This window comes from Microplitis mediator, chromosome 7 (assembly GCF_029852145.1).
Source record: "Microplitis mediator isolate UGA2020A chromosome 7, iyMicMedi2.1, whole genome shotgun sequence".
NCBI classification, from domain to species: Eukaryota; Metazoa; Arthropoda; class Insecta; order Hymenoptera; family Braconidae; genus Microplitis; species Microplitis mediator.
The window spans coordinates 13789489-13816254 of record NC_079975.1 but is presented as its reverse complement, the minus strand read 5'-3'; the positions used below and the strand labels follow the sequence as shown (position 1 = coordinate 13816254).

The window sequence follows — 26766 nt, the reverse complement described above, 5'->3', positions numbered from 1 at the left end:
ACTCATGTCTATAACACAAGATATCTATCCGAACCTTGTAACTAAAGTGTGCAAAATTGATAAAAAATGGCAGAAATCATGCAAATTTTCCAAAATAAATTTAATAACTTTCTAATAAATACTAATAATTAATTTTATCAATACCGTGAGATGGACGGTGGCGATAGAAAGGTCTAACTAAGAGCTACAAAGGTTTTTGAACTCTTGTAATAGTGGAAAATCGGCATATTTCTGTTATTTCAATACTTCAAAGGTGCACAACAGTTCACCTAACATTTTGTTGCAAGTAGTTTGGACGGTATCCGCTAGGCGCAATCGTGTTCTCAAAACTTGGTTCTATTACATATACAGGGTGTCCCAAAAGTACCGCCCCAAATTGTAAGGCCGGATAGAGGACGAAATTCTGGGACGAAAAGTCCTCTGCCGTTTTTTCACCTGACGAACAGGTAAATTGATATTAATTAAAAAAGGTAGCCAATCAGAAAAGAGCATTAGCGCGAACCAGTAAAGTGGGGTGAACAGTCTGGGGGAAGCTTCAACGCGTGAGCGCTCGGCTGTCGTTCAGCGGCTTTCACAACGCGAGATGCACGCGAATGGAATTTTTAATTATTTAACTTTTGATCTCTTCGCAAAAATCGAGACCTGCAAAGTAAACTAATTTTTATTTTGTTATTAACTGATCAACGGTCAGCTGACTGCTACCGGTTCAAAAAATAACAACGGAATTTTTAAAAAAAATCTAGTTTCGCAATTATTGAAAAAAAATTATTTCGCACTTATCAACTGACTGGCAGTCAGCTGACTGCCAACAGTTTCAAGAAAAACTGAGAATTTAAAAAAAATAAAAGTTCAGTCCCGCGAAAGAAAAAAATTATTTTTCTCTTCTCAACTGACTGACAGTCAGCTGACTGCCGACAGTTAAACCAAAGCCGGAGAATTTTATTCTAAAAATCAGTCCCGCAAAAGAAAAAAATTATTTTTCTCTTATCAACTGACTGACAGTCAGCTGACTGCCGACAGTTTCGAAAGAAACTGAGAATTTAAAAAAAGTAAAAGTTCAGTCCCGCAAAAAAAAAATTATTTTGTTCTTATCAACTGACTGGCAGTCAGCTGACTGCCGACAGTTGAACCAACGGCGGAGGATTTTATTCTAAAATTCAGTCCCGCGAAAGAAAAAAATTATTTTTCTCTTCTCAACTGACTGACAGTCAGCTGACTGCCGACAGTTAAACCAAAGCCGGAGAATTTTATTCTAAAAATCAGTCCCGCAAAAGAAAAAAATTATTTTGTTCTTATCAACTGACTGGCAGTCAGCTGACTGCCGACAGTTTCGGAAGAAACTGAGAATTAAAAAAAAATAAAAGTTCAGTCCCGCAAAGAAAAAAATAAATTGCTCGTATCAACTGACTGGCAGTCAGATGACTGCCGACAGTTTCAAGAAAAACTGAGAATTTAAAAAAAATAAAAGTTCAGTCCCGCAAAAAAAAAAAATTATTTTTCTCTTATCAACTGATTGACAGTCAGCTGACTGCCGACAGTTTCGGAAGAAACTGAGAATTTAAAAAAAGTAAAAGTTCAGTCCCGCAAAAAAAAAAATTATTTTGTTCTTTTCAACTGACTGACAGTCAGCTGACTGCCGACAGTTTCGGAAGAAACTGAGAATTTAAAAAAAGTAAAAGTTCAGTCCCGCAAAAAAAAAATTATTTTGTTCTTATCAACTGACTGACAGTCAGCTGACTGCCGACAGTTTCGGAAGAAACTGAGAATTTAAAAAAAATAAAAGTTCAGTCCCGCAAAGAAAAAAATAAATTGCTCTTATCAACTGACTGGCAGTCAGATGACTGCCGACAGTTTAACGATCATCTGAGGATTTTTCGCAAGTAAAAGTCCAGTCATGAAAAAAAATAAATTATTTTGCTTTTATTAACTGATCGCCGGCAGTTCAATGAAATGCTGAGAATTTTTTATAAAAATTTAGTTTCGCATAAATTGAAAACAAAAAATTTTTTGTTCTTATCGATTGATTGGCATAAGATGATAAGACGTTTGAAATTTTTTATTTATTTTCATCTCAGTTCAATTTCGCGACAGATTGTTTTTTTTCCATCCTATTATTAACTCACTTCTAGGATTATGCCGTCAGCTAAGCCTTCAGAGGACGATCGCCGATGTTGTTATTTAGTATAATTTTTACGAATATTTCTTCAAATGCTACTGAGTATTCATTTGTATCTCTTTTACTCCTTACTGTTTGTTGCTTTCTCCAATATACTTTATTTAATTTTTTTTCTTGGAAATTTGACGCTGTGTCCAAGGCACTCGCTGTCTTTTTCTCGTTTCAATAATTTTTGTTTCTCTCTGTTCATCGTTTTTCACTTGTTTTTAAAATTTATCGATGCAAACTATTAACAAACGTTAGTCTCCATTTAATCTTCAATAACTGCACTACTTTTCGCTATGCCTCGTGAAAATCAGTATTCTGTTTCGGATTATGCGGACATGATCATGTTGTTCGGCGAGTGTCACTATAACGCTAGGGACGCTTGTCGTGTGTACGCTGAACGTTACCCAAACCGTGCTCGTCATCCAGACCATCACGTGATTCTCGGTGCTGCTCAACGTCTTCGGGATACTGGGAATATTTTGCCAGCCCGCGCCGAGCGCGTAGGTCGTCCTCGAGACGTACGTAATCTGCGTAACGAAGATCGTGTGGTTGACGCAGTGCTGAACGATCCTAACACTAGTGTCCGCAAACTTGAACGTCAGTTGCAGATTTCTCGTACTTCAATTAATCGTATAACAAAAGCAAGAGAATTGCATCCATTCCGCGCAACTAAAGTGCAAAAGTTAGAACCTGGTGATTTTGAACAGCGAATAGCTTTTTGCAACCGTATTTTGGAGATGGTTGCCAATGATCCTGACTTTTTGCAGCGTGTATTGTGGACAGACGAATCACTTTTCACTCGTGAAGGGTGTTTTAATCAACACAATTCGCATCAGTACGCCGTGGAAAATCCTCATTTCACTCGAGACCGCAATTTCCAAAATAAGTGGAAAATTAATATGTGGGGTGGCATTGTTGGCAACGTCGTAATTCTCCATCCTTTGCCGGACGCTATGAACGTAAGTAGGGAAATTTACGTAAATCATAATTCTTACGATAGATCGTTTATTCAGTAAAATGTGAATTAGGGCGCCAATTATCTGACGTTCCTCCAAGAAGTGCTGCCGGAAGCTCTAGCGCAGCTACCACCTGATGAACGACCTCAGTGGTTCCAGCATGATGGTGCACCGACGCATACAGCAGCGCAGGTGACAGAGTACCTGAATGCGACGTATCCCAATTCTTGGATCGGGAGAAACGGTCCCTTTCCATGGCCTCCGAGGTCACCAGACTTGACACCTCTGGATTTTTTCTTGTGGGGTTACATGAAAGGAGTCGTTTACGAGACCAAACCTGAGGATCAGTTTGAGACAATGGCGAGAATTCAGGTGGCATACCTGAACATTACTCCTGACATGATGGAGAAAGTCAGGACAGATTTGATAAGACGCTGCCGTCTTTGCATCCAAGTTGGAGAAGGAACGTTCGAGCAGCTGCTCTAATGATAGTCATCGTTCCATAATAACAAAACGGCCCTTTTCAGGGCCACAAAATTTTTTAAACGTAAAAAAACTTCGAGTTATGACATTATTCAATTGACGATTTCGCGCAATGCAACGAGTAATTTTAGATCAATTTTGTAAAATTTTTGTAGGACTAGATTTTCACCGAAAAATCCTCAGCATTGCATTAAACTGTCGGTAGTCAGTTAATAAGAGAAAAATAATTTTTTTTGTTCGCGGGACTGAATTTTAGAATAAAATTTTCCGGCTTTGGTTTAACTGTCGGCAGTCAGCTGACTGTAAGTCAGTTGATAAGAGAAAAATAATTTTTTTTTTTTGCGGGACTGAACTTTTATTTTTTTTAAATTCTCAGTTTTTCTCGAAACTTTTGGCAGTCAGCTGACTGCTAGTCAGTTGATAAGAAAAAAATAATTTTTTTCTTTCGCGGGACTGAATTTTAGAATAAAATTCTCCGGCTTTGGTTGAACTGTCGGCAGTCAGCTGACTATCAGTCAGTTGATAAGAGAAAAATAATTTTTTTCTTTCGCGGGACTGAATTTTAGAATAAAATCCTTCGCCGTTGGTGTAACTGTCGTCAGTCAGCTGACTGTCAGTCAGTTGATAAGAACAAAATAATTTTTTTTTTTTGAGGGACTAAATTTTAGAATAAAATTCTCCGGCTTTGGTTTAACTGTCGGCAGTCAGCTGACTGTCAGTCAGTTGATAAGAGAAAAATAATTTTTTTCTTTTGCGGAACTGAATTTTAGAATAAAATCCTTCGCCGTTGGTGTAACTGTCGTCAGTCAGCTGACTGTCAGTCAGTTGATAAGAACAAAATAATTTTTTTTTTTGAGGGACTAAATTTTAGAATAAAATTCTCCGGCTTTGGTTTAACTGTCAGCAGTCAGCTGACTGTCAGTCAGTTGATAAGAGAAAAATAATTTTTTTTTTTGCGGGTCTGAATTTTTATTTTTTTTAAATTCTCAGTTTTTCTCGAAACTTTTGGCAGTCAGCTGACTGCCAGTCAGTTGATAAGAACAAAATAATTTTTTTTTTTGCGGGACGGAATTTTAGAATAAAATTCTCCGCCGTTGGTTCAACTGTCGGCAGTCAGCTGACTGCCAGTCAGTTGATAAAACTAAAATAACTTTTTTCTTTCGCGGGACTGAATTTTAGAATAAAATCCTCCGCCGTTGGTTCAACTGTCGGCAGTCAGCTGACTGCCAGTCAGTTGATAAGAACAAAATAATTTTTTTTTTTGCGGGACTGAACTTTTACTTTTTTTAAATTCTCAGTTTCTTTCGAAACTGTCGGCAGTCAGCTGACTGCTAGTCAGTTGATAAGAGAAAAATAATTTTTTTCTTTCGCGGGACTGAATTTTAGAATAAAATTCTCCGGCTTTGGTTTAACTGTCGGCAGTCAGCTGACTGTCAGTCAGTTGATAAGAGAAAAATAATTTTTTTCTTTTGCGGGACTGAATTTTAGAATAAAATTCTCCGGCTTTGGTTTAACTGTCGGCAGTCAGCTGATTGTCAGTCAGTTGATAAGAGAAAAATAATTTTTTTTTTTTGCGGGACTGAACTTTTATTTTTTTTAAATTCTCAGTTTTTCTCGAAACTTTTGGCAGTCAGCTGACTGCTAGTCAGTTGATAAGAGAAAAATAATTTTTTTCTTTCGCGGGACTGAATTTTAGAATAAAATTCTCCGCCGTTGGATCAACTGTCGGCAGTCAGCTGACTGCCAGTCAGTTGATAAAACTAAAATAACTTTTTTTTTTCGCGGGACTGAATTTTCGAATAAAATCCTCCGCCGTTGGTTCAACTGTCGGCAGTCAGCTGACTGCCAGTCAGTTGATAAAACTAAAATAACTTTTTTCTTTCGCGGGACTGAATTTTAGAATAAAATCCTCCGCCGTTGGTTCAACTGTCGGCAGTCAGCTGACTGCCAGTCAGTTGATAAAACTAAAATAACTTTTTTTTTTCGCGGGACTGAATTTTCGAATAAAATCCTCCGCCGTTGGTTCAACTGTCGGCAGTCAGCTGACTGCCAGTCAGTTGATAAAACTAAAATAACTTTTTTCTTTCGCGGGACTGAATTTTAGAATAAAATCCTCCGCCGTTGGTTCAACTGTCGGCAGTCAGCTGACTGTCAGTCAGTTGATAAGAGAAAAATAATTTTTTTTTTTGCGGGACTGAACTTTTATTTTTTTTAAATTCTCAGTTTTTCTCGAAACTTTTGGCAGTCAGCTGACTGCTAGTCAGTTGATAAGAGAAAAATAATTTTTTTCTTTCGCGGGACTGAATTTTAGAATAAAATTCTCCGCCGTTGGTTCAACTGTCGGCAGTCAGCTGACTGCCAGTCAGTTGATAAAACTAAAATAACTTTTTTCTTTCGCGGGACTGAATTTTAGAATAAAATCCTCCGCCGTTGGTTCAACTGTTGGCAGTCAGCTGACTGCCAGTCAGTTGATAAGAACAAAATAATTTTTTTTTTGCGGGACTGAACTTTTATTTTTTTTGAATTCTCAATTTTTCTCGAAACTTTTGGCAGTCAGCTGACTGCTAGTCAGTTGATAAGAGAAAAATAATTTTTTTCTTTCGCGGGACTGAATTTTAGAATAAAATCCTCCGCCGTTGGTTCAACTGTCGGCAGTCAGCTGACTGCCAGTCAGTTGATAAGAACAAAATAATTTTTTTTTTTGCGGGACTGAACTTTCACTTTTTTTAAATTCTCAGTTTCTTTCGAAACTGTCGGCAGTCAGCTGACTGTCAGTCAGTTGATAAGAGAAAAATAATTTTTTTTTTTTGCGGGACTGATTTTTAGAATAAAATTCTCCGGCTTTGGTTTAACTGTCGGCAGTCAGATGACTGCCGACAGTTTAACGATCATCTGAGGATTTTTCGCAAGTAAAAGTCCAGTCATGAAAAAAAATAAATTATTTTGCTTTTATTAACTGATCGCCGGCAGTTCAATGAAATGCTGAGAATTTTTTATAAAAATTTAGTTTCGCATAAATTGAAAACAAAAAATTTTTTGTTCTTATCGATTGATTGGCATAAGATGATAAGACGTTTGAAATTTTTTATTTATTTTCATCTCAGTTCAATTTCGCGACAGATTGTTTTTTTTCCATCCTATTATTAACTCACTTCTAGGATTATGCCGTCAGCTAAGCCTTCAGAGGACGATCGCCGATGTTGTTATTTAGTATAATTTTTACGAATATTTCTTCAAATGCTACTGAGTATTCATTTGTATCTCTTTTACTCCTTACTGTTTGTTGCTTTCTCCAATATACTTTATTTAATTTTTTTTCTTGGAAATTTGACGCTGTGTCCAAGGCACTCGCTGTCTTTTTCTCGTTTCAATAATTTTTGTTTCTCTCTGTTCATCGTTTTTCACTTGTTTTTAAAATTTATCGATGCAAACTATTAACAAACGTTAGTCTCCATTTAATCTTCAATAACTGCACTACTTTTCGCTATGCCTCGTGAAAATCAGTATTCTGTTTCGGATTATGCGGACATGATCATGTTGTTCGGCGAGTGTCACTATAACGCTAGGGACGCTTGTCGTGTGTACGCTGAACGTTACCCAAACCGTGCTCGTCATCCAGACCATCACGTGATTCTCGGTGCTGCTCAACGTCTTCGGGATACTGGGAATATTTTGCCAGCCCGCGCCGAGCGCGTAGGTCGTCCTCGAGACGTACGTAATCTGCGTAACGAAGATCGTGTGGTTGACGCAGTGCTGAACGATCCTAACACTAGTGTCCGCAAACTTGAACGTCAGTTGCAGATTTCTCGTACTTCAATTAATCGTATAACAAAAGCAAGAGAATTGCATCCATTCCGCGCAACTAAAGTGCAAAAGTTAGAACCTGGTGATTTTGAACAGCGAATAGCTTTTTGCAACCGTATTTTGGAGATGGTTGCCAATGATCCTGACTTTTTGCAGCGTGTATTGTGGACAGACGAATCACTTTTCACTCGTGAAGGGTGTTTTAATCAACACAATTCGCATCAGTACGCCGTGGAAAATCCTCATTTCACTCGAGACCGCAATTTCCAAAATAAGTGGAAAATTAATATGTGGGGTGGCATTGTTGGCAACGTCGTAATTCTCCATCCTTTGCCGGACGCTATGAACGTAAGTAGGGAAATTTACGTAAATCATAATTCTTACGATAGATCGTTTATTCAGTAAAATGTGAATTAGGGCGCCAATTATCTGACGTTCCTCCAAGAAGTGCTGCCGGAAGCTCTAGCGCAGCTACCACCTGATGAACGACCTCAGTGGTTCCAGCATGATGGTGCACCGACGCATACAGCAGCGCAGGTGACAGAGTACCTGAATGCGACGTATCCCAATTCTTGGATCGGGAGAAACGGTCCCTTTCCATGGCCTCCGAGGTCACCAGACTTGACACCTCTGGATTTTTTCTTGTGGGGTTACATGAAAGGAGTCGTTTACGAGACCAAACCTGAGGATCAGTTTGAGACAATGGCGAGAATTCAGGTGGCATACCTGAACATTACTCCTGACATGATGGAGAAAGTCAGGACAGATTTGATAAGACGCTGCCGTCTTTGCATCCAAGTTGGAGAAGGAACGTTCGAGCAGCTGCTCTAATGATAGTCATCGTTCCATAATAACAAAACGGCCCTTTTCAGGGCCACAAAATTTTTTAAACGTAAAAAAACTTCGAGTTATGACATTATTCAATTGACGATTTCGCGCAATGCAACGAGTAATTTTAGATCAATTTTGTAAAATTTTTGTAGGACTAGATTTTCACCGAAAAATCCTCAGCATTGCATTAAACTGTCGGTAGTCAGTTAATAAGAGAAAAATAATTTTTTTTGTTCGCGGGACTGAATTTTAGAATAAAATTTTCCGGCTTTGGTTTAACTGTCGGCAGTCAGCTGACTGTAAGTCAGTTGATAAGAGAAAAATAATTTTTTTTTTTTGCGGGACTGAACTTTTATTTTTTTTAAATTCTCAGTTTTTCTCGAAACTTTTGGCAGTCAGCTGACTGCTAGTCAGTTGATAAGAGAAAAATAATTTTTTTCTTTCGCGGGACTGAATTTTAGAATAAAATCCTCCGCCGTTGGTTCAACTGTCGGCAGTCAGCTGACTGCCAGTCAGTTAATAAAAACAAAATAATTTTTTTTTTTGCGGGACTGAACTTTTACTTTTTTTAAATTCTCAGTTTCTTTCGAAACTGTCGGCAGTCAGCTGACTGCTAGTCAGTTAATAAGAGAAAAATAATTTTTTTCTTTCGCGGGACTGAATTTTAGAATAAAATCCTTCGCCGTTGGTGTAACTGTCGTCAGTCAGCTGACTGTCAGTCAGTTGATAAGAACAAAATAATTTTTTTTTTTTGAGGGACTAAATTTTAGAATAAAATTCTCCGGCTTTGGTTTAACTGTCGGCAGTCAGCTGACTGTCAGTCAGTTGATAAGAGAAAAATAATTTTTTTCTTTTGCGGGACTGAATTTTAGAATAAAATCCTTCGCCGTTGGTGTAACTGTCGTCAGTCAGCTGACTGTCAGTCAGTTGATAAGAACAAAATAATTTTTTTTTTTGAGGGACTAAATTTTAGAATAAAATTCTCCGGCTTTGGTTTAACTGTCAGCAGTCAGCTGACTGTCAGTCAGTTGATAAGAGAAAAATAATTTTTTTTTTTGCGGGTCTGAATTTTTATTTTTTTTAAATTCTCAGTTTTTCTCGAAACTTTTGGCAGTCAGCTGACTGCCAGTCAGTTGATAAGAACAAAATAATTTTTTTTTTTGCGGGACGGAATTTTAGAATAAAATCCTCCGCCGTTGGTTCAACTGTCGGCAGTCAGCTGACTGCCAGTCAGTTGATAAGAACAAAATAATTTTTTTTTTTGCGGGACTGAACTTTTACTTTTTTCAAATTCTCAGTTTCTTTCGAAACTGTCGGCAGTCAGCTGACTGCTAGTCAGTTGATAAGAGAAAAATAATTTTTTTCTTTCGCGGGACTGAATTTTAGAATAAAATTCTCCGGCTTTGGTTTAACTGTCGGCAGTCAGCTGACTGTCAGTCAGTTGATAAGAGAAAAATAATTTTTTTCTTTTGCGGGACTGAATTTTAGAATAAAATTCTCCGGCTTTGGTTTAACTGTCGGCAGTCAGCTGATTGTCAGTCAGTTGATAAGAGAAAAATAATTTTTTTTTTTTGCGGGACTGAACTTTTATTTTTTTTAAATTCTCAGTTTTTCTCGAAACTTTTGGCAGTCAGCTGACTGCTAGTCAGTTGATAAGAGAAAAATAATTTTTTTCTTTCGCGGGACTGAATTTTAGAATAAAATTCTCCGCCGTTGGATCAACTGTCGGCAGTCAGCTGACTGCCAGTCAGTTGATAAAACTAAAATAACTTTTTTTTTTCGCGGGACTGAATTTTCGAATAAAATCCTCCGCCGTTGGTTCAACTGTCGGCAGTCAGCTGACTGCCAGTCAGTTGATAAAACTAAAATAACTTTTTTCTTTCGCGGGACTGAATTTTAGAATAAAATCCTCCGCCGTTGGTTCAACTGTCGGCAGTCAGCTGACTGTCAGTCAGTTGATAAGAGAAAAATAATTTTTTTTTTTTGCGGGACTGAACTTTTATTTTTTTTAAATTCTCAGTTTTTCTCGAAACTTTTGGCAGTCAGCTGACTGCTAGTCAGTTGATAAGAGAAAAATAATTTTTTTCTTTCGCGGGACTGAATTTTAGAATAAAATTCTCCGCCGTTGGTTCAACTGTCGGCAGTCAGCTGACTGCCAGTCAGTTGATAAAACTAAAATAACTTTTTTCTTTCGCGGGACTGAATTTTAGAATAAAATCCTCCGCCGTTGGTTCAACTGTTGGCAGTCAGCTGACTGCCAGTCAGTTGATAAGAACAAAATAATTTTTTTTTTGCGGGACTGAACTTTTACTTTTTTTAAATTCTCAGTTTCTTTCGAAACTGTCGGCAGTCAGCTGACTGTCAGTCAGTTGATAAGAGAAAAATAATTTTTTTTTTTTGCGGGACTGATTTTTAGAATAAAATTCTCCGGCTTTGGTTTAACTGTCGGCAGTCAGCTGACTGTCAGTCAGTTGAGAAGAGAAAAATAATTTTTTTTTTTGCGGGACTGAACTTTTATTTTTTTTAAATTCTCAGTTTTTCTTGAAACTGTTGGCAGTCAGCTGACTGCCAGTCAGTTGATAAGTGCGAAATAATTTTTTTTCAATAATTGCGAAACTAGATTTTTTTTAAAAATTCCGTTGTTATTTTTTGAACCGGTAGCAGTCAGCTGACCGTTGATCAGTTAATAACAAAATAAAAATTAGTTTTCTTTGCAGGTCTCGATTTTTGCGAAGAGATCAAAAGTTAAATAATTAAAAATTCTATTCGCGTGCATCTCGCGTTGTGAAAGCCGCTGAACGACAGCCGAGCGCTCACGCGTTGAAGCTTCCCCCATACTGTTCACCCCACTTTACTGGTTCGCGCTAATGCTCTTTTCTGATTGGCTACCTTTTTTAATTAATATCAATTTACCTGTTCGTCAGGTGAAAAAACGGCAGAGGACTTTTCGTCCCAGAATTTCGTCCTCTATCCGGCCTTACAATTTGGGGAGGTACTTTTGGGACACCCTGTATATATTAGACTGGGCCAAAAAAATTGACTATTTTTTTTTTCATAGCTATATCGAAAATATTATTCAGGATGACAAAAAAAAAATTTCATGAAAGTTTGAGCCCTTAATATTAATTTCAAGAGGTCTATCATCGCAATTTTTAATTTTAATTCATAATTTGATGTTTTACGTCAGAACTGCTAAAACATTTGAGTAAAAAAAATTCATTTCCAATTATTTTTATGTAAAATTAAATTCCTCACAAAAAAGGTCTGATTGAAAATTTTCGTCAGACAAGCCGTTTCCGATTAATTAAGCTTAATAAATTGATATATTTTTTCGATTTAACATTTTTACTTTTGAATTTTGTAACTGACGAATCAATAAATATCTAAAAAAGACCATGACAGATTTTCGAAGGAAATTTAAGGCTCTACAAAAAAGGCCTCTTAACATTTTTTGCTAAATTCACTCCTTCGAAAGTTATTCAAGGTTGAATTTGAGTCAAAACCATTTCAATAACGTAAATAACTTTCGAAGGAGTGAATTTAGCAAAATATGTTCAGAGGCCTTTTTTGTAGAGCCTTAAATTTCCTTCGAAAATCTGTCATGGTCTTTTTTAGATATTTATTGATTCGTCAGTTACAAAATTCAAAAGTAAAAATGTTAAATCGAAAAAATATATCAATTTATTAAGCTTAATTAATCGGAAACGGCTTGTCTGACGAAAATTTTCAATCAGACCTTTTTTGTGAGGAATTTAATTTTACATAAAAATAATTGGAAATGAATTTTTTTTACTCGAATGTTTTAGCAGTTCTGACGTAAAACATCAAATTATGAATTAAAATTAAAAATTGCGATGATAGACCTCTTGAAATTAATATTAAAGGCTCAAACTTTCGTGAAATTTTTTTTTTGTCATCCTGAATAATATTTTCGATATAGCTATGAAAAAAAAAATAGTCAATTTTTTTGGCCCAGTCTAATATATATATATATATATATATATATATATATATATATATATATATATATATATATATATACATATATATATATAAATTTTTCAACGAATGGTATTTTCGAACTCTACTTAACTAATTATACTAGGTTGTGACAAAATTCCTTGAAAAATCGACCATGAGGACAAATACAATACCTAGAATTTCAAAAAAATCTACCTAATAAATCAATTGATTTCAAATAATTGAAACATAAAAATTTATGTTATGTCATTCTTTACATTTTTTGCGTGAGAATATGCTTAACAAGTGATTATTATAATCATTTTAATTTTTGTTTATGACATGCTGAGTTTATCGGTTAAGTTTAGCGTTGTTGTAATAAGTTAGGAAAAATAATTAAATTCGATTCATTACGTGCTATTTACAAGAATTATTTTATTCTTAACTTAAATTTAAATTTTTCTAAGAAATTAATTTAATCTTAACTTAAAAGTCAGATTTATAGCAAATTTCTAGATTCTTTTACTTTTCCGGTGTAACTATCAGGCTTATCACAAAATCTTAAAGTGTCTTTTTTGTACACAATTTTATTTTTTACAAATTACCTCTAATAAAGTGTCTCAAAACTTCGCATTGCTTACTAGTTATTTCCATTTTCATGACAAGCTCTTGAAATCGATCAGAACACTTATTTTTTTTAAGAGCTTGACATTAAAATGGAAATAGCTAGAAAAAAATGCGGGATTTTAAAAAACACTATCGGAGATAATTTTTGATGAATAGGATTTTCAAAAAGAAAGATTCTATGACGTTTCATGATAAGTCTGATAGTTTCACCGAAAAAGTAGAAAGATCTCGAAGCTTCCTATAAATTGGACTTCAAGCTCCAATAACTTTTAAATAGATGAATTTCGTAAAATTTACGGTACAATTACTGTTCCTGTGAGCATATCTAATTTTACGGTATTTTTCGATATCACTACCGTAGTTTACGGTAATGCCACCCTAATCAAGTACGGTAATTCTACGGTAAGTTCCGGTAAACTACGGTAGATTCCGCGGAATCTACCGTAGAAACTTACCCTAGAATTACCGTGCTTGATTACCGTAAACTACGGTAGTGATACCGAAAAATACCGTAAAATAAGATCCGCCAGGGTTGTTTCGTAAAACTCTGAGCAATCGGCCCGGACAAACGATTCAATCGATCAATCCGAAAATTTTCAGGGTTTTTGGAGGTACATTAAGCTGAAAAATCACCTGGCAGCATTAACCTTTCCATCAATATTTGCAAAGTAGCGATGAGTTGACTAAAAAACCAGAAATTGGCCATTTTTTGTAAGTTTTTCAAATTGAAATTAAGGATAAAATAAATTTTTTTTTTTTCAAAATCGAAAATGAAGCTTGGAGGGAATTTATTTAAAATTTTTAAACTGTCCTTTAAATTACTGTGCGACCATTATTTGCTGAGATGTCAATAATTAAAAACAAAAGGATCCTTTTTCATTTAAAGGCTGATATCTCAGCAGCAAATTGTCGTATAGAGAAACAAAAAGAAGCAAATTGTTTAAGCTGAATAAATTTTCTAAACGAGCTATGAATTCGTTATTTTGAAAAAATGTTTCCCGACCCCGTAGACATAAAAAACACAACTAAAAAATTTAGAAAAATTTTGTCTCGACCTTTTTCTTATGACTCCGCAAAAACCGTGGCTCAAAAAATATTTTGCTGAAAAATCTTGAAACTAGAGATTTCAAGCTTTAATTTGCTTTTTTAATTTTTTCGATACGATCTACGATCGAAAATTCTATTTCCTACAAAAAGTATTTGATATCATATATACGTCAAATGAATGAGTAAAAAGTTACAGGGCTTGAAATGTCAACGAAAAGTTAAGGTTAAAAAATATTAAAGGCCCTGGGACAATAAGAATACCGAATCGGCCCCAGAAAGAAATCGGGCTCATAACTTCAGGAAATATTCGTACCCATGACATACTTCAATACAGCAAGATTCAGATTTTTATCTACTACCACGTCTGAATAAATAAAAACAAAACTGAAAATTAGTAAAAATTGTTATTCCCTGCGTCTTGTTAATCGAATGATCTTGTAACCGGATATGTTTTGGGGCATGATAGTAGCGTTTTGGAAAAAAAATAAGAGCCATATTTGTCCGTAAGAACCTAAAAAAAAACGAGGTTTTATTCTTCATTTTGATTTTTAAGCGTGTTACGATAATCGTAAAAATACGAACCTTTTTTTTTCAATTTCCCATTCAATTTTCGACAAAATTATGAGCTTGAGTAATTCTTCTAAGGGTATCATATATCGAAAAAAAAAATCGATTTTTTGCGCAAAAATCGATTATTTTTTATGATTAACTTCTAAAATGATAAAATACAAAGCTTTGGTGAATATTGTACTCGTAAAAACGACGAAATAAATTCAGAACGCTCATATAAAAGTAATTGTTTACATATAATGAACAATATTTATTATTATAATCTTTATTTCTAACTATAATAATTAAATCTGTATCAAATACTATTGTTCACATAATTCAACTAGTTTACAGATAATTTATACTTTCCCGCTCAACTTTCAGTTCATTTAGAAACCATGAGATGGCACTGCTATTCGAAACTGGTGACACTGTTTTTTGTTTTCATGAAAATCCACTATTTCTGCCAATATCCTAAAAATTACGTACTGTTGACATTCTAATCAAAAACTGGTCGTGCCTTTATTTGCATTCAATAGTTCATTTTATCTGGTTATATTCTTATTTAAGTGAAAATATGTCGACACATAGAGAAAATAATTTAAAGTGTTGCATTTGTTCAAAATTCATAAAAAAAAACGAGAAGAACTTCGAAACATATACAATCTGATGAAGATGTTGAAGATTTTTCAACGATTTTTAATCATCCAATTGTAGTTGGTGATATTTTATGTTTTAATTGTCGTTCCAAAAAATACAAGAAACCGAGACTTGATGAGGATCGAGATACAGCATTGGAGGATCAATTACCTTCAGATTCGAGTGAATTATTAGAAAGAACTGAATCAAACCTATCAGCGATGACTTTGTCTCAGTCAAGTACTGATGATCCATCATTTAATTTAGAGTTTGTATGTGATGATGATAGAAAAGAATGTATTGAAGTTCAAATTAAAAGAACAGTTGCATCTCATAGATATTGTTGTGTACGTTCTGTCTCAAACCGAAATATGGTAGTTGTTCCTCAAGATTTCCGTATGCAATGCTTTATTAAAAAAAGAATTTTTATTCCGGATGAAAATCGATGCTGCAGCGATCATCTCATGAAAAAGCGCTTCTATGCTGAAGATTCGAATTTATCAAGAGTTTATTCTAATTTGAGTTTTTTAAAATCTTCAGAATTAACTAAAATGATAGAAAGCTTGGCTGTTGAATGTGACTCTACGTTGATTGATAAAATGGATGATTTTCGTATACCTGATGAACAACTTTACATATTTACTGGGTTGAAACGTGAAAACATGATCGAATTGCGGGATTCATTAACTACTATGAGAAATACAGATTCTCATACAGTTACTCAAGCTCTCATCGTTTTTTTATTCAAGCTACGTACTGGTAACTCAAACAGATTAATATCGGCGACTTTACAATTGGAAAATGAACAATTGGTTTCAAAATATTGTGATCGAGTGATACAATCATTTGAAAGAGATGTTTTACCTCAGTATTTCGGTTTTCGATCTGTGTCTCGAGATAATATCATTGAAAATAATTCATCACCACTTTTCAAAAGTTTGTTTGCTGATCGCAGTGATAAGCTTTTCTTGATTTGTGATGGAGCGTATGCTCGTCATCAAAAGAACTCGAATAACGCGTATCAAAGAAAGTCTTACTCTGGCCAGAAAAAAGTACCGTTATGTAAGCCATTTACCATTTGTACGACAAACGGATTTATTGTAGATATGTTAGGGCCCTACCTTGCTAATGTGATTGACGCTACGATTACGAAAGACATCATTGATACTCCTAACGGTATTTGCAATCTACTGAAACCTGGTGATGTTTTTGTTGTTGATCAAGGATATCGTGACGTTCAGGCGCACTTGAAACAAAAAGGTTATCAAGTGTTGATGCCGGCATTAAAAAGCAAACGAAATCGTTTAACAACTGCTGAATCTAATGAGTCAAGATATGTCACAAAAACTCGTTGGGTAGTCGAAGTAGTTCACGGAATGCTGAAACAAAAATATCATCTACTTGACCAAAAGTTCAACAATAAAATGTTACCAAGAATCGGTAGTTTTTGTAAAATTGCATCATTTCTTCACAATCAGTACAACAAACGTCTAATTTCTGATGTAGAGTATTTAGATGAAATTGTTGAAATGATGAAATCTCGAGATTCTAATTATAATACACTAGCTAAAGAAGTAGACAAAAATGGTTGGCAGAAGAAAAAACTTCCATTTGAGACAATTCTTTCTAGTGATTTGGTAGATTTTCCAGAAATGACCGAAAAGGATGTGAAACTTTTGTTGGAAATTGAATGGAGAATTAAAAAAAAATAGTTTCATATTTTTACGATCATCGTAACACACTTAAAAAAAAAAATTAAGAATAAAACCTCGTTTTTTTAGGTTCTTACGGACAAATGTGGCTCTTATTTTTTTTTTCAAAACGCTACCATCATGCCCCAAAACATATCCGGTTACTGGATCATTCGATTAACAAGACGCAGAGAATAACAGTTTTTACTAATTTTCAGTATTTTTCGATTTATTCAGACGTGGTAATAGATTAAAATCTGAAACTTGCTGTATCCAAGTATTTCATGGGTACGAATATTTCCTGAAGTTATGAGCCCAATTCCTTTCTGGGGCCGATTCGGTATTCTTATCGTCCCAGAGCCTTTGTTGGTTTAATTTAACCCTTTAGAGTCAGAGGATCTCGAAACGTCTGCGTGTGAGACTAGTGGGGAGATCGCGAATTGTAGAGTCCCGTGAGCATGTATGAGTGACATGTGAGAGTAGTAGTGTGCCCTTGAGTACCCTTCCACTCGTTTGAATCTCGCGCTGCATTCATCGACAGTGCCGTAGTTAGTTTTGTTGACGTGAAGAAATAGTCTTCGAAAGTAAGGTTAGAAAAATAAAAGAAATTTTATTCATTGCTATGTAATTGCAATATTACTTAACTATATTTGTAATGAAACCAAATTGTTGCGTAAATATCAAATTTTCGCGCCAGAACATTCGATAACTCGACGCTCTATCATACCAGAGGTGCTGCTATCGACGCGCCCTCTGATACTCGGAATTTCAACTCGATAGCCAGCTACGCGGCAACTGGCATTATTCTACAACACTTGTGATAGAACACCACGTGCTACCAGTTTTTATTGTGATTCAATTTCATCGTGTTACTTACTCTACATTATCAAGTACATCATTCTTATTGTAACTCGCTGATTCACCATGTATTTGTTATCATCTATATTCTTCAATTATATCTGTTTTTTCATATATAAACTCTGTGCTCATTGCTGTGGTGACCGCGTGTTAAACTAACGTGCGGGCTATATCTATTTACATACTCGCCATCATGTGACTTTGCAGCCACAAATAAGTATTCAATTTACAATTTACTTTATTACTCATCGCTTAATATTTACTCGTACTCGATGTCAACTGGTGTGACTGATGTCATCATTCAGTCATCCAGTCATACTTAATCTCAAAAATCAATATCAAATTTTATTTGTGACTGCAAAGTAATTACTATAGGTTCAGACTCGGCTCGTTACGCTTCTTATATTTTTTCTCTTTTTACTCATACTCTGTGTCGCGAATTAAGATTAATTGTGACTAAAATTTATACTCGAACTATTGATGATAGTTGTAAATCATTAATTGTTAATAATTTATTCCTTATTGCGCTCTTTTGTGTAAATTAATTCACGTGTATGGTGCCGTGTAAATTTATAAACTCGTATTCATTAAACTCAACAAACTCGATCTTCAACTACGCTCTATGTATAGAATATAATGTTCATGTGTACGGTGCCATGCAATTTATATTAACTAAATTCAACTCAAATGCACTCGAATAATGTTCCCGGGAAAAAATGTTTTTATAAAATTTTACAAAATTTTAGTACTAACATTTTATACAATTTTATAAAATTTTATACTGAAAATGGCCTGGTAAAATTTTATCAAATTTTATAAAGTTTTATAAAATTTTATGAAGTTTTATAAGAATTTATAAAATTTTATGAAACTTTGTAAAATTTCATAAAATTTTACCAGGCCATTTTCAGTATAAAATTTTATAAAATTTTGTAAAATTTTGTAAAGTTTTATAAAATGATTCTTTTTTTCCGGGACGGGTCACCCATCCAATTTATGGCCACCCTCGATGCTGCTTAACTTTTGTTATTGAAGAATCGTTGTCTGCTCCGCTCGTCCATTGGTCACTTGTAGCTTAGAAATATTCGTGGCTGTATTTATGATTACTCATGAATTCTTATCAGCCATATTTTATAGTATTAATTTATAATTATATATAAAAAAAGATTTGAATAATTCAACTATCGATTGTTTAATGGACATAAAATTTTAAAATTAATTAAATTTATTGATTTTTAATGATTTATATTTTAGAATTAATGGCGAAACCTTTGAATTTTTCCTTGAGTAATGAAGAATTAATTTTAATTGATAGTTGACAAAATAAAAGTTTAAAAACATTAAATTCAGAATTATCACATTTTGTAATATATATATATACATATATATATATATATATATATATATATATATATATATATATATATATATATATATATAAATATGTAAGAGAAAGGGTTGGCGGGGGTAGGCAAAACGAGGTACTTCTAAAATTTTATGAAAAAAAATTTTTTTTTTTAAATCTATTATAACCATCCCAAAATTACTTTTGTAGATATAATTGAGCATTATTTTGAATTTTTTTTCGTTAAATTTTTTCAAGAATCGAGTGCCGGTCGAAAAACGATAAAGAATTTTGTATTATGATAAAAACTATTAAAAACTTTTTTATCTTCCTTTGCATCCAATAATTGTGTAAAATATATATTTTCTTAATGTAAATAACTTACAAAAAATTTTAATAAAATCAAACTTATTCAATATTCAGAATTTGTTTTTTTCTACATTTTTCTGGGGGTACCCTGTATATATTTAGGTAATCAATTATATTTTTGATAATATAATTTTCATATTTGTTTATCACCATATTTTGCCGGCAAAAATGAAATTTTTTTTATGGCCATTGAAAATTTTGCCTATTTACTTTGAATTTCTAACAATTTTTATAATCATTTGTAATAAACTTTATAAAATTGTGTGAAATTTTATCAAATTTTACAAAATGCTACCCCACACTAGATGCAATAGTGACATCAAATTCTCTAAAGTTTTATGAAATATTATAAAATTTTATATTATTTTATAAAATTTCATACAATTATATAAAAATTTATCTAATTATTACTCCCCTTTTGAGATCTTACTTTATAAAATTGTATAAATTTGTATAAGATTTTATAAAATTGCATATAATTTTATGAAATCGTATACAACTTTATAAAATTTTATAAAATTTCATCTAAATATTACTTCTCTTCTAAGGACTTACTTCATGAAATTATATAAAATTGTATAAGATTGTATGAAATTTTATATAATTTTATGAAATCGTATAAAACTTTATAAAATTTCATACAATTATATCAAATTTCATTTAATTATTACTTCCCTCACTAAGAAATTACTTTATAAAATTGTATAAGATTGTATAAAAATTTATATAATTTTATGAAATTATATAAAAGTTTATACAATTTTATAAAATCTTATAAAATTTCGTACGATTATATAAAATTTTATCTAATTATTACTTCCTTTTTAAGATCTTACTATATAAAATTTTATAAAATTTTATAAAATTTTATGAAATTTGATAAAATTATATAAAATCATATGAAATTCTATAAAATTTCGCTGTACAGTCTTATAAAATTGTATAAAATTTTATATAATTTTATACAATTGTGTAAAACTTTATAAAATTTTATTCTATTTTATACAATTTTATAAAATGTCATACAATTTTATAGAATTACATTCATCTATTACGTTCCTTACTCAGAGCTTACTTTATAAAATTTTATTGAATTTTATAAAATTTTATAAGATTTTATAAAATTGTATAAAATATTATAAAATTTTATAAAATTGTATGAATTTTTATAAAGTTTTGCTGTAAAATCTTATAAAATCTTACAAAATTTTATAAAATTGTATAAAATTTTACATTATTTTATAAAATTTTATAAAAACATTTTTTCCCGGGTTTAAGAAGTGCTCCGATATAAACTCGTGATCGACTCTTGTACTCTTGCTATTATCTGTGATTTATTTTTATTAAATATGGACAATACACCAAATTAGTGAATTATTATTTCTTTCACCATCCCGATCCAGCAAATAAATATTTAATGTAGTTTTTAAGTTAATATTTTATACAAATGTTGTTCTTACTTTTAATTTAAGTCCTTTGATATTTATTATTTAATAAATTAAAAATAAAAAATAAAATAATTTTTTATTCCTGCTTAGTTGAAATTTTTTCTCTTATAATACGGCCCTGTCACATTTGCTTCGCGCTCTTTCTAATTCTATCGGGCTCTGCCAGACCGAACAGTGGGGTTTTAAGGTCAGACTCTAAGGGGTTAAAGTTTTATATAACGTATCATCTCGATCATTTCTATTGATTGCTATCTAAAACCGTTGAATTTATCATGCACAATTGTGAGCAATTATTTAAAAAATGATTCGTATTGACAATTTTCAATTTCTCGAATTCTCAGACATTAATTCAAACCGTCACTTTTTTTAAGCTTGACGGGCTCGATAGTGTACCGTAATTATTTTTCAAGCTTAAAGAACTCTGTATAAATGTAAACTCTTCAGATATTAAATGATTGAACCGATTCAGATGATTTTTGCGGCAGTCGAAAGAATTTGTTGGCCGCTAATTTTTCTGGAAATTTTAGATCGATCAATAAAGTAGACTCCGATATAGAAGAAATATAAAAAAAAAACTCTTCCTTTTTTAAGTTTTGGAATTTTTCAGAAACAACTTGATTGATCGATTTTGAAATATATATTATGCTCTGCGCTCAATGAAACCCATTGTTTTTCGCCTCAATCATCTCAGTCGGTTAATTCGTTTGAGAAATATTGCTAGCGAAAGAAACGGTTTTGCGCAAATATCTTAAGACCGACTAAGCCAATTATCTCCAAAATTCAATCAGCTCTGATACTCAATAAAACCTGCCAGTTGCCACGATTCTGCGCGTTTTCATCCCCCGACAGAATATTCTACGGACAAAATAGCTCCCGACAATAGATCCCCCGACAAAATATCTCCGGAAATAATATCCCCGATAAAATATCCTATCAGCGAAATTTCTCTTTTTTATTTTGTGACGTTATTTTTTTGGACGAGGCTTGGATTGAGTTGACGTCACAAGCACCAACTGATTTTGGGGCATAACCGAGCATGGTAACTCAAGATTTAGAATTTAGCTACAGTAAATTACAATTTTTATATAGTTTTTTTTTGGTGATCGAGTTATAGTCTAAGAATAAAATATGGAGTAACGTTTGGCTACAGAAAATTTATATGGGAAATTTATTGTGGGATATGGGTGGAGATTAGAGTTGGGTAAAAGATAAAGTTTGAGTTTTGGAATTTTCAGTTTTTGGTTTATTGAGTGTGTGGAAAAGTCGGAGCAACCGTGGAATGGGGCTCAAGTAATTGCCACCCGGTTGTATCTGATGTCAGGATGCTTGCCTGACCCTATGAGACTTCCATGTGGAGTGCAGAGGTCTAGCTGAAATGCTAGCGCTCCAAAATAGGGACTATGGACTAGGTGTAAGAGATCAGTTTTTGTTATTATGATTGGCAGGACTCAGCGATGGTTTAGTGACCACTATCGCTGTGGAAGCCGTTATTTCTGGTCATTTTTGGAGTTTTGGGTTTTGTTGGTAGGCCTCAGTGGACAGCTTTGACCAGTGTGCTGCTGAGGGTAACCGTTGGTCACTTAAATTTAAGAATTTTAGTCTGCGATCTCACCGAAGCCAAGTCCAGGAGAGCGCACACATTGGGATATCCATACTCAATATCGAGTTGGAGTTATGGAGTAAAGTATAGAGAGCCGATATAGATGGCGATGATGTTTTTGGTTTGGGGAGTACAGTAAGAGATTCGACTCTGGTCGCTCGAAGCGAGCAGACGTGTTCAGGAGTGATGCTTCAGAAAGCTACAGGTTGGAGTAATCGTTACAGAAGTATTGCTTTAAACAGTGTGAGACGTTACTTGATATTTTATTCATCAGTAATCAGGTATGAGATAATTATTATAAATAATTAATCGAGTTTGAGTTAGAATCTTGAGGTATTATGCTACGGTTTTAGTTAAAGAAAAGATATAAGATTTGTGAAAAGTATGAGAAAGTAGTTACAGTTTTGAGTCAGGTTCGCGATCTAATGTTAATATTATTTTTATAAAATAATTATAGGGAATATGTTAGTCAGTAAGTTAATTATTGCCTAATGAACGTCAAAAATGAGATCCAGGTACGTTAGTCGTACGATTTTTGCTACAGCAAGTATGCTAGAGTAACAAATTTAAGATTATGGTTCCCGTTCACCGAGTACTATTTGAGTATCGGTTGGCTCCAGTTATTTAATTATTTTAATTAATTATTTTTAATTAATTCAGTTATAAGGTTTTGACGCGCATCATTTAGATGCCAAGTTGCCGTTTGGATTTACTGGATCGTTGTATTTTTCGGATTCAGTATTTTGTTATAGAGAGTAAGATTATTTGTATTATGTTCTAGTATTTGATTTATTTTATTGTTAAATAAAAATTGCAAATCATTTAATAATTTACACGAGTTTGGGATGATTTAACCCGGACCACTCCCTCTCTCCATAAACCTACACACTGAGCAACACCACGGCATACCGTAACTCTGTTTTTAGTGCTCCAGTCTCTGTCTTGTTTTGCTATTAAGTTTGAGCATTTTAGTTTAAGTTTTGAATTTTATTTTATGCGTGGTTTTGGTGATAATTCCACAGATCAAAAATTATCCACCTCATTTATGCGTGGTTTATGAAATAATTCCACAGATCAAAAATTATTAAAATTTTCGTAATTTACTGGTTTGGTGATTCCAGTGATAAAAATTACCTGGCGCTCTATTAGTATCGAGACTGGAGGCTAAGGACAGAGAACGAAGTTGTAGCGCAAAGATTAGCGTATAATTTTTGCGTTATAATTTAAATGTTTTATTTGTACTGTTCACAACTAATTTGGGTGCTTGTTTTTCAGGAAAATTGTGATAATTTATAAATAAAAAGTAACTGCCTATTTAGAGTGCTAGTTTTTCAGGAAAATTGTGCAAATTATATCGAAAGATATTTTGTCGGGATATTATGTCCGGAGATATTTTATCGGTGGATCTTTTGTCGGGAGATATTTTGTCCGTAGGATATTTTGTCGGGGATATTTTGTCGAGGATGTTTTGTCGGGGGATGAAAACGCACAGTACCGGTTGCCACATTGTACATCGCGATCGGTTACATCGTTCAAAAGACATCAACGTTAAAAGTTAAGAAAATCACATTTCATTATTTTTCTTGGATAAATCATAATATAAGGCACTAAATGTGTTCAATATAAATATGAACTCTTCGTCTTCATGGTTATTCTTATCACACGTGATGCAATTCAAGTCGTTCTTTAGTTTAAATTATATTATCAACACAACATAAAACAAATCCGTTTTTAATATTTTTCCCAGGTATTTTATATAATCACGCTCTCATATGAGTAAAAACTTATTTTAACCCTTATTTTGGTCACGAGCATTGATTTTTGCCTGAATACATTAATTTATTAAACATAATCGTGAATAAAAAATGTAAAAATGCTTGTTCAATCATTATTTTCGATCCTCAAAAATTTGAACTAGAAAATGTAACGTAACATGTTTGAGCTTGAGAAGGTCATAAAAAACGATTGCAATCGATAATATTTCCGAGCGTGAAGAGTTCGAAAATGTACCCACAATAATGTTTTCAAGCTTCCTGAGCTCGAAAACAGCGGGAATTTTTGGGGTTGGCATGGAGGGCCAACCGTTGCCCGGATTTTTTTCAAAATTAAAGATAATTCATACCCAAGCATGAGTGTCAATGGCAGTACAAAATTATACATGACCGTATGGAAATCACTAGTCGTCACGTATGGTCCTATCTTTCCAATGTTTATCTGTGGCAATAAATGAAGCGTTTATAGATGGTTAAACCCATATGCGATAATTTTTACCCATAGTTAGATTGTTTAAGTTGAGCACACTCGACGCTGGATTCCGATGAATATTATTCTCAATACTTACTGCCATTAAAGAGTTTGTGCGTACGCATGTTTAAAAAAGAATGATTTGGATCTGAGTTAAATTTCTCTAAAAAATCAATTAACATTCTAAGACAATCACTATTATTTTACCATATGCTACTACTCTTATTTTTAACTCTCCTATTGTAACCGAATGAATCATGATACTTCAAATTGAATGACTCAACAGAAGACTCTCGATTTCCAAGCTCTATTTTGGGAATCATAAAAACAAAGGATATGAAAATCTTTGGGAACATTAATGACACTATTAATTAATATAATTATAAATTTAACGTTTAAAATTTCATCAATATAATTATTTATATAAATTTATAATTTTAACAGCATCCCAGTCAAGCACAGCGGCTAATGTGCCATCTACAGGACGCCGTTCCGATGAACCACCGCCATTACCACCATCAAGAATTTCATTTCAGCGTCAAGGAAGTCAGTCTCAAGCCACACTGGGTGAAGACTCTGAAGATACGATGAAAAATCTTCGCAAAACTTTCGCGGGTATATTTGGTGAAATGTAAAATTGAAATATCGAATGAGCAAAGCAAATACAACTATAATATGATTATTGTTGCAGTACTTACATATTTTTTGTCACAAAATCAATTAATAGCAGTTAACATTTTAAATTAATAAAAAAACAAGAACTACGATGTAGCATTATATTATCGTTTGTTGAATACTTAGTGAAAATAAATATTAGAGCAATCTTGTAAGACTGAAAAAAAAGGACAGTTAAAATTTTGTCAGCCGTAATTTTGTGCTTCTCTATCATATTGATTAATTTTATTTACTTAGTCTTTTATCTTGTTGAGATAAAACATTATGATACAATCATAAAACATTATGATACAATCATAAAACATTATGATACAATCATAAAACATTATGATACAATCATAAATAATTATGTAAAAGCAAAAAATATCCTATTGATATGTTAACACATTCCATTCATACATAAAAAAAAACATTAGATTATAGAACATATGGATTCTAAATAGTTTGTTTCTGGTACATACAAATGATTTTTACAGAAAATTATTTTAATCTTGAAGTTGATTACGAGTAATGAATCAAGCATGAGAATGATCAGGTTTTAAATCATTAGCTCATCTATTACAGGGCGTTTTCGAGTTTCTTTCCCAGTTTTGTATGAATTTATTCAAGATATTCCTGTTGAATTATCAAAAAATAATGATTTGGTGTTTGTTAATTAATGTATATGTTAGGTTGACCGGAGAAGAATTGTGTGTTTTATTTTGAATTTGCTTAGTCAGTAGTTGTAACAGTATTGAATAAAACATCTGTTTGAATATAAGCTCTTATTATTAATATTTAGAATTTTCTCTTTGCCGTTTTCTATTTCCTATTTCATCATCAGAGGAAAAATTTAACTAAAAAGTTTTGAATGTCGTAAGTCATTAGTGAGTAACTACAAGTTCAAATTGAATCAAGAGTAAACTTCAATAGTTTGTTACTATTACAGTAAAAGTATCAGACTGATTATAAAATTTTTAAAAACCTCCTTTCTCAATTCTATTTTCTATGAGTTGATAATTAGATAGTCTGCTCATTTAGTAGTTTAATCATTAAGGGAAGGTCAACGTCTGAAGCGTGAAAGAAAAACACTTGTTTTGTGAATTTTTGTCAGCTATATGGATAGAGTAAATTAATTAAAACCTTTTGTACATTGTTAAGTGTAATTTTAAAAACATTTCCTGAAATCTTTACGCAAAAATATCCACAAAAGAACCAGTAACGAACTTTCCCTAATAACGCTTTCGAAAAAAAACGATTTGCGGTGATCACTGTATGTAAAGTGAGCGAATTAATCTAAAGGATCTGGTGTAGGTGATGGTAATTTTAACAACTAAAAATTACACACTTTTTATAGAAAATAAATTAACTATTTATTTACACTTGTTACATATAATTATTATCAGAAATAATTATTGATAGCGAATTCAACAATAAAAAATACGCGACAGCGAATGCGACAATAATGAAAAAGATTCACGCATAAAAACGTCGACA

General features: G+C 33.0%; 1 protein-coding gene across 2 annotated transcripts in view; it reads left to right on the top strand.

Annotated features, from left to right (window-relative positions):
• The window catches only part of LOC130672386 (synapsin), a 513694-nt gene extending 487644 nt beyond the window's left edge, over positions 1 to 26050 (top strand). For both annotated transcript variants that reach the window (XM_057476939.1, XM_057476938.1), the window contains one exon: positions 25060 to 26050. In XM_057476939.1, coding sequence (XP_057332922.1) covers positions 25060 to 25206 — 147 coding nt within the window. In that variant the 3' untranslated portion in view covers positions 25207 to 26050. The remainder of the gene's footprint in view (positions 1 to 25059) is intronic.
• The last annotated feature ends 716 nt before the right edge of the window (positions 26051 to 26766 follow it).